Source organism: Tamandua tetradactyla, chromosome 8 (assembly GCF_023851605.1).
Source record: "Tamandua tetradactyla isolate mTamTet1 chromosome 8, mTamTet1.pri, whole genome shotgun sequence".
Lineage (NCBI taxonomy): Eukaryota > Metazoa > Chordata > Mammalia > Pilosa > Myrmecophagidae > Tamandua > Tamandua tetradactyla.
Genome location: NC_135334.1, coordinates 80,130,120 through 80,139,011, shown reverse-complemented (window position 1 = coordinate 80,139,011; position 8,892 = coordinate 80,130,120). Strand labels below are relative to the sequence as shown.

Here is an 8,892-nt window from a genome sequence, read left to right as displayed (position 1 = left end):
CTGAATTCAGGCTTACAGGAAAGAGTAGCAAGCTGGAAAGACCTTCTTAATAACATGGACCCAGGAGTGAAAAGCCAAAGAGAAAGGAATGTACCATGTTGAGGTACACTGGTGAGATACTTGGTGTTGAGGTGTGACAAAAGCTAGTTAACAAGCAATGTGCCTAGCCACACAGTAAATTCCCAATAATATCAGTCAAATGAAAGAGAAGGGGAAGGATGAATGTCTTAAATAAAGTTAAAATTATCAAGGAACACAGACAAATCGAAGTTCTTTTTTTAGATGTTTTACAAATTTGTATTGAGAGACTTCTAAATAGAAAAACACAGTACTAGCTTGGGGGGTGGAGAGGAGGGAAGAGGAGATGGGATACATGAGTCAGTATCCTTCCCTCACCTCGAAGGACTTTCTAATCTCAGCAGCAGACAGACTTTATAATCTCACTAATAATAGAAGGAAATGAAGCCGGGTGGGGAAAGAACACCACACGAAGAGGGTAAGCCAAGTTGGAAATAGCTAGCTACTCTTTCCAGAGTGAAACTTCCCCTGGATTGAACAGGTTATGCTGATTTCAATCCCAAATTCCCATTCCCATGTCCCTCTACAGTGCTGGAAATCTTGACTATGGTCCCATATAGATCAGGAATTTTTTTTCCTAAATCCAACTGCATCCAAGACTTCTTGCTTCCATTTGCGGATGGAATTTGTTGTTATTCTCAATATCCCATTTACTCTACTCATAAAAAACTCATTTTAATCAACCTAACATCATGGCCATTCCACCAGACACTCTAGTGACAGGGTCTGTCTTTGTCGAATCCCTCCCCAAACACTGGTGTCAAAGGTCTTAAGACCCTGACCTGAGGGTAAAAAAAAAACAAGAGCCAGTCATATGCTACATCTTGATACTCAGCATTCTCAAGACAGAACTGGAAGTTGGCTTAGGGACAATCAACACTTTCTTCCTGTCATTACGAATAAATCCCACAATGAACACTTGCCCTGTTCCCTGAACACCAATTCACGGAGGCTACGGCAGTACAGGATGCAGGTAGGTATTCAGGGGTTCTCTGTGGTGGTGACAGCCAGTTTCAGTCCTCTTCTCCCAACTGGAGGTATGGATAAAAATTCTTCTGAAGGTTGGGAGGATGGTCTCACATTGTTAGAAGAAATCAAAATGGCCAAGGTTTGATGCTGCAGTTATGTTTACCAAGAACTGGACATGCCTTCTAAGACAACCAATCAAATACTACTGTCAAAGTTTACTATCGTTTGGGCATTTTCTATGTTTTTGGCAAGGCTTTAAAAAAGAAATTTATGATGAATTTTCTAGTGACGATATCTTAATGGTACATTTTCACTTGTGGGGGCAATTGAAAGCTTCAAGAATTGATTTAAAAAAAAGACATGGAGAGTTTTTGTAATTTCAGGAATTTATCTGAAAGGTGATTTGTATAAATCTCTGCCAACAATACCATATGTTTAAGGCTTTTTCGATTTGATATCTGCTGCTTTTAAAATTCACCAATGGGCGAAGCAAGAGTGGCAAATCTAGTCTTCTGAACATTTATATGTGAAAACGGGCAATTCTGTGATTTGCAGGCATAAGGCTCACAAACAGAAACTGTTATTATTCATTACTTTAACACATAAATATGTAGGTATATGGGTTTTTTTTTCACTTTTAAGAAGTACATTGATACAATTTTAAAGTATTAATCCATTACTTCTTTTAGTGTTGCAAGTTTTCTTTGATTAGGGTGGCATGTACTTACTTAAACAAAAGAAAACTTTCGTTATCTGTGTCTCTTTTCAGGGCATCACTATTACTTTTTTCATTATTGTTACTGAAAATAATTTTTGTTAAAAAACTAAATGTTGAGGATATTCGATATGCCATTTCCCCAGGGCTCGAGCAAGCCAGGGCGGTCCGCCTGCAGGATCCGGCTCCCGCCCAGAGGCCTTCCCCCTCAGATACTCGCTTTCCCAGAAGGCTCAGCAATGGAGGTTCCCGTCGCCTTAAAATCGCAAAACGGCTGACACAGCACAAGAGAAACTTTGAAGCCCACCCCGCTCGTCCCCTCTGGAAAAAATCCCCACCTCCTCTCCGCCCCCCATCAGGTTGCCAACGAGGCAGTCTCTGGTACCCATGCGCAAACACGTCCCCCACGCACCCGGCACCGCGCATGCGTTCTGTGAAACTCGCCTCTCCGCCCCTTCTCCCTACAAGTTTCCACTTCCGGCCTCAAAGGGTCGAGGAGAAATTGGGGACATGCGGCTGTCGGTCGCCGCCGCCATCTCCCATGGCCGCGTATTCCGCCGTATGGGCCTTGGTCCCGAGTCACGCATCCACCTGTTGCGAAACTTGCTTACAGGACTGGTGCGACACGAACGCATCGAGGCGCCGTGGGCGCGTGTGGACGAGATGAGGGGCTACGCCGAGAAGGTGAGGGGCGGGGTCACGTGAGATGGGTGAGGGGCGGGACCCTCTAGTTCACCGTGCGTGTCTGGTCTGCGGGTGGGGGCGGGGGACGGGGTCCGGTCTCATGTCTCATTTGGGGAGCGAGTGGGGCTGGCTAGGTAAGTCTTGCCCACAAGGCTCAGTGTTCGAGCACCGTAGACTGAGCCCATTCCTCTAGCGCTTCAAAATGAGGGTGGGTTAGGGCTGCAGAGTTAGAGGTGGGCAGAGTTAGTGAGCTACTTTGCTAGTGGAATGAATGGGTGGCGGTCAAGCATTAGAGAATTAAGATTGGCGTCTCATTTGTTTCTTGTGTTGCTTCAATGATGTTACATACGTCCTCGCAGCTCATTGACTATGGGAAGCTAGGAGACACCAACGAACGAGCCATGCGCATGGCCGACTTCTGGCTCACGGTGAGTTCATCCTAACCTACCTCCCCAATCGCACTCTTTGCTCCTTGGTAGGAGTTGGAGAGGCAGGCAGAATTCAGCCAGGGCACTCACTTCTGGACAACTAAATTAGAAATACGTATCTTAAATTAGTCGATTTCAGATATGAATTTGAATTTTCACAACTGTGTATAACTGGGCCCTTTATGTAGCTTTGACTCTTTCCGTTTGGGAGCCAGGGGAAGTCTATGTATGTGCGTTTGGACCCTAACCTATGGGGGAGGAGGTACCTGAAAGTTAAATGCCTCTATTATAGTGCCTGATTCTGCTCTCTCATTGATAACTCTCCCCTCTAGGAGAAGGACTTGATCCCAAAACTGTTTCAAGTGCTGGCTCCGCGGTTCCAAAGTCAGAAAGGGGGCTACACGAGAATGCTGCAAATCCCAAATCGAAGTAAACAGGATCGAGCCAAGATGGCAGTGATCGAATATAAAGGAAACTGTCTCCCACCCCTACCGCTGCCTCACAGAGACAGCAACCTTACACTCTTAAACCAGCTGTTGCAGGGACTGCAGCAAGATCTCAGCCAGGAACAGGAATCCAGCATCCGCAGCTCCCCCACAGCTCAAACACCGGAGATTTAACTGGAGGTGTAGGGTCTATGACCTCATCTGTGCCGGTGATCACAGGCCTTTGCATTTCACTTAATCTGAAAAGACCTGAAGCTAGAGTTGCAACATGGACATCCTTAATGGGGCCCAAAACTTTCTGGAAGCCAGGTAGCCATCTTTTGTACAATAGGTAAAATTATTTGTGTGAATATATGTAAATTGATTTTATTTTCTTCCCCTGGGATTTCTGGAGAATGAGAACTATGCAAATGCTCAGTCTACTTGGAATAGTAAATGCACAGCTTATGTTTCTGGCTCTTAGATCTGAGTTGTGTTTTATAGCACAATTTTGTTTTTCTTAATGCCAGTTTAGATGGGGCGTATATCCTGTGACTCCAAACTGGCCCCCAAAGGCGATTAAGTTTTGACATCTAGTATAGAGACTTGACCCCTCAGATTTCATAGAGAAAGACTACTTTCTGACAGGTTGGGGAGTGAATATCTAGAAGTAAACCTTCCGTAGCAATCTGGTACTCTAGAAATCTACAAACATTCCTTTGTTTCTAAGCAGGATGGCACAGTTCTTTCCTTCCCTCAAGCCCTGAATGGGTCTTGGAGGAGAGAACCTGAGAACTCAGGCGTACCACCACCCCAGTTGAAGGCGGTAGAGGCATTCAGCAGAGGATGCTGGACTCCAGGATGAATTCCTTCCTCTTGGAGTACAGGGGACGGATGAAGGAGAGGATTGGAGTGGGAAAAGGGTAGGATGTTAAAGTTGCTGGGAATTTCCTGGAAGTTTTTATTGTCAAATGTCAGCCTCTCTGGGACTCTGAAAAGGGATATCCGGCTTCAGAATCGCTAGGGCATATGAAAAGCAAGTTATTTGTTATTTACTTTGAAGTTAGGCTTGGCTCAGTCAGGCTGCCTCTTCCTCAGCCTCAGAGCTTCTTGAATAGAGTCATGAGAAGGCCTGAAGATGGCCAGTCATCCCAGTTCTGAACACTTGATGGCAGAGCCTGACAGTTGCCAGATCCCTAGTACAGTGAAAAGAGATCTTAGGCTGGACCTTCAGAATACCTTTATCCCACTGAACCTGTAGACAATTAGTAAGGACAGGAGCAGAGGGTTACTGGTCTGGCAAGTAGACATAAGCTTCAGTGACAGAACTATGCTGGTGCCATTTCACTATAGCTTTCCTAGACTGAGATTCATCTGCTCCCAAGAGGCCTGTCTGTTTACCTGTATTCCAGTTTATCTTTTACTGTCACAAAGTCCTTTCAGGTGTTACGTTTGAGTGACACAGTAGACATTCAAAACATTTGTTGAATAAACCTACAACTCTGAATGCTTCTCTAAGAAATTTCTCCCCTCTTCCAATATTTTCTTGGCATGGGTATTTTCACTAGCTAGCTATCAAGAAGTTATCCCTGACTCCCAGAGGAATGTTCTCTTTAAAATTAAAACCACGTCTTTAAGTATCAGTAACAAGTGGAATCTGGCTGAACTCCCATAGCTTTTCTGCTTTAGCTCCCAGAAATTAACCTCCCTTTGGGTCTTTCACCAATTCCCTAAGTGTTTATTCAACATCTACTAGTGCCCAACACCATGTAAGGCATTAGAGATAAGGTATATTCTAAATGCCACATGTTAGGCATACTAGACCCCAGAGCTAGATACTAGGAAATAGAGATGAAACAAAAACAGCCTCCACCATCAAGACACTCACAATCTAATGGACCACGGCCAATATCCTCAAGGGACGCTATCCCCTTTAACATTTTGGCCCAAATAAGAGTACATGACTCCTAGAACATTTGCTAAAGATTTAGAATAACACAAGGGGAATTAACAGGAATTTTACCAATCTGACCTATAAATGCTAATTTTTTTACTTCAGTTGGTAGAATGTGCCCTCAAGTTCATCTAGGCACTTCCTTAGCATCAAACCCAGGACAGACCCACATAAACTCGGCTTCCCTCACCCCTTTCAGGTTCTCTGTCTCAGGCTCCAATTCATTACAGCAAGGTTGATTAATGCTCACTCCCTTCTCAAAGGATAATGAACTAAATCTACCTTCAACAGATCAACAATATAGGCCGGATATCCATGAAAGACAACTTGAAAAACCAGGGACTGTTTCCTTAAATTTAGCTTCCACAGTTCAATTACCAAGCTGCATTGATTTTGTTTCCATATTTCTCAGTTTTGTAGGCACATCTGTGTCCAGTACTATGGTTTGAAATCCCAGACGTGTATCCTGGATTACTGCAACAGTCTCACAACTTGCCTCCCTCCACATGGCTGCCAAGCCATAATGATAGAATCTGATCATCTTCATTCCCTGCTTGAAGATTTCCAGCAGCACCTCATTAACCATAGGGAAGAGTCCAGAATACTTGACCACCCCTCTGTGACCGGGCATCTGTTCGCTACTCCAGCTACTTCCCTTGCTTCAGTGCCCCAGACATATAGACGTCCTTATTTTAGCAGTTTTACTGTATATACTCTTATATCTTTTGGTTATGTAGCCCCTACCACCTAGAGAGCCCATCCTCCTTTTATTTTCCTAACTTGTACACAAACTTTTGGCATCTCCTGGTTTGCTATTCTAACCATTCCCATACGTAAATTCATTACTTTGTCAATTTAGGTGCCTCTACGATGCTTCAGTAATACAATGAACCTACTGCATTATAGAAGCTACCCACAGCAGGTTGATTCTCAAACATCCACCCCAGATTAGTCTAAAGCAGTCAACATATTTCCATTCCCTTGCTACTAATGGGTTCAGGGATAGACCGGCCTAAATTAAATTGGGCCAGTGAGAATCCAGGCATTATTCTGCTGGATAAGATTAAGAGAGCATGTAATTCTAAGTACCACTGGGGAGCTGGATTTAGGCTGAAAGTTGCACTGGAAATGGCAGATCAGAACAATTAAAAGAAACAGCCCTTGACAATATTGACAAAACAGTACCTATAGCTCCCAAACTGTAATCCTATATAGAGATAATAATCTTTAGTGATTATTCCCATTTGAGAATGCCTAGTTTTTCTGTTAATTGCTAGTAAAAGTAACCTGATAGATTAATGTATGTACTGTTGAACCTTTAGTCTAATGTTTCTTGATTTTTTTTACCATGACTCACAGATGAGGAAATATTTTCCATTGGTACACAATATTTGCATGCATATATAATTGAAACAAAAGCTTCACAAAACATTTTCTACCTCTACAGATGTGTGGTGCACTAGCATTTTCTACCCCTTTCTAGTTCGCTTTTTAAAAATGCTGGTCCCAGGGCCACGGTGGCTCAGCAGGCAAGAATGCTTGCCTGCCATGCCAGAGGACCCGGGTTCGGTTCCAGGTGCCTGCCCATGTAAAAAAAAAAAGAAAATGCTGGTCCCAGTTCACCAGACTGATTTTTACAACTCACTAATGAGTTAGAACCTGCTGTTTGGAAACACTGGTCTCAACCAGCATTGCAGTGGTTCATCATTGCGCTCACTGGATAAAATCCAAACTACTTTGTATAACATAATACACTGCTCTCTATGACCTGTCCCAGCAACTTCTCAACCTCTTCTACCATATCTATACCCACCTTTCATAGGAAATTACGGTTTTTCTTTGAATATATCGTATCTTTGTGCATAGTGATTCCTCTGCTATAATGCTCCTCCTCTTTCAAGTCAGCTTCTACCTGTCCATCAAGTCTCTGATCAAATCACTTTTTTGAGGCCTTCCCAAACTGCACATCACTCTCCAATCTGGGTTAGGTCCTCTCCTGTGTGCAGTTACAGCCCTCCAGGTATACACAGCTATCAAAGCATTCATCACACAATGCTACAATTGCCTGTCTACTTCACCCAACTGAGCTCCTGAAACCTAGGACTAGAACTGGGACTCAACTCTTTTTGGTAACTATTTCTATCATAGGGCTTGATACATATAAGTGCTCAATATATATTTATTCAATGAGGAGCAGTAAGGTACATATTTTTCACACCATATTCAAGTCTGGCTGAGCTTTACAAGGCAATAAACTTGGTACTTTGTTCAGGGACAGTGCTAAGCTACAGTACTAAGTATGCCTGGGTAAAAGAAATGGGCTCCTTCTCTGGAACTTACATCCCAATAATGGTTTTTAACAATGCAGAAACCTCTAATTCAGTTCCCACACGTCTCATATTCTGATTTCTTGGGGTATTTCTAACCAACCTACAGACAGAAGACACCTGCATATTTTCCAAACCTTAGCCAAAAGCTAAAATGACACCACTTTTTGTGAAGTATTCACTGAATTCCCCAGGCAAAGCTAAGCACTTTTCCTATAATCCAGTTGCACACAGTACACCTTTCATTGTGGCAATGGTCTGGTTATATAGTTTGGCATTCATCACTATCTAGTGAACTTCTTTAGGGTAAGGGGCATATCTAATTCACCTCTCCTACAATCCGATAGAGAAAGTGGGTCAGAATAGGCATTTATAAATTGTGAATGAATCTCATTGTCCTGGCTTCTTTAGTCTAACTTTGCATTTCAGGCTCACTAACTCCTCCCTTCCCGTTTCCTCCTGTCATTTGAAAAAGAACTTCCTGCAAAGTTTATTTCCCATTGTTCATGGCTGGGTAATGTCTCTGCCCTGAAGGTTTTCCTCTCCATGACCTTTGGTGCATGGGGCATAGCAGAGCTCTCCCTCTGACTCTGGGACATGAGTTTGGTGTTAAATCTAAAATGCCCTAGTAATAGAAATGACCTGTGTGCTTACATTTTGAGGAAAAACGTTTAAACTTTTCTGAAATTTTGCATTCTGTTCCAGAATGTCTATTTAATATAAAAACAATTATTTTAGTTATTGCAAGTTAAATATTATACATTGTTCCCATCTTTCACACACATACACACAAAACTTTCCAAACTTTCATGCTCTACGAAGATGAACTCTGTTTACACTGTGGCTTCACATATACCTTGGCACATCGCTGTGTACCGCTGTATGGAAGCACAGCATTATAGGAATTTTATTGCTATCCACTTCAAGGAGATGAAAATGTAGTAAAAACTGTTCCTAGAGATGTCACTGAAAGCTTAATGACATTGTCCTGGCTTAATTTCTAGCTACTTTTCCTTAAAATGACTTCAGAAGCTTTGCTACAAATAACTTGTTTTATTCCAGAAGGAATAAAAGAAGGTGGGGAAAGAGGGTTCAGTTTTGTACTTGCTGAGTTTGAGATGCCTGAAAGCATCTGTAGCTCAGGATAAAGGTCTTTACTGGGAGAACAGATTGGGGAATACACTTAAAACTGAGAAAATGGATGTGGTAACTCAGAGTGCATATGTAGTGAGAAAGGAGGCTGAGATTAGGCACTGGTACAGACAGGATACAGCTCCTATGAAGGATACTGAGAAATTGCCTTTAAGAAAGG

General features: G+C 42.8%; 1 protein-coding gene across 1 annotated transcript; it reads left to right on the top strand.

Moving 5' to 3' along the window:
- The first annotated feature begins 2,199 nt into the window (after positions 1-2,199).
- Positions 2,200-4,806, top strand: MRPL17 (mitochondrial ribosomal protein L17). The gene is made up of 3 exons (XM_077113841.1): positions 2,200-2,446; positions 2,806-2,874; positions 3,207-4,806. The coding sequence occupies exons 1-3, from the start codon at positions 2,273-2,275 to the stop codon at positions 3,492-3,494; spliced, it is 531 nt and encodes a 176-aa protein (XP_076969956.1). The 5' UTR covers positions 2,200-2,272; the 3' UTR covers positions 3,495-4,806.
- Positions 4,807-8,892: the final 4,086 nt, after the last annotated feature.

Coding starts and splice junctions, on each gene's coding strand:
- MRPL17 (XM_077113841.1), top strand. CDS start 2,273: ATGCGGCTGTCGGTCGCCGCCGCCATCTCCCATGGCCGCGTATTCCGC. Junction 2,447..2,805: donor TGAGGGGCTACGCCGAGAAG/GTGAGGGGCGGG, acceptor ACGTCCTCGCAG/CTCATTGACTATGGGAAGCT. Junction 2,875..3,206: donor TGGCCGACTTCTGGCTCACG/GTGAGTTCATCC, acceptor TCTCCCCTCTAG/GAGAAGGACTTGATCCCAAA.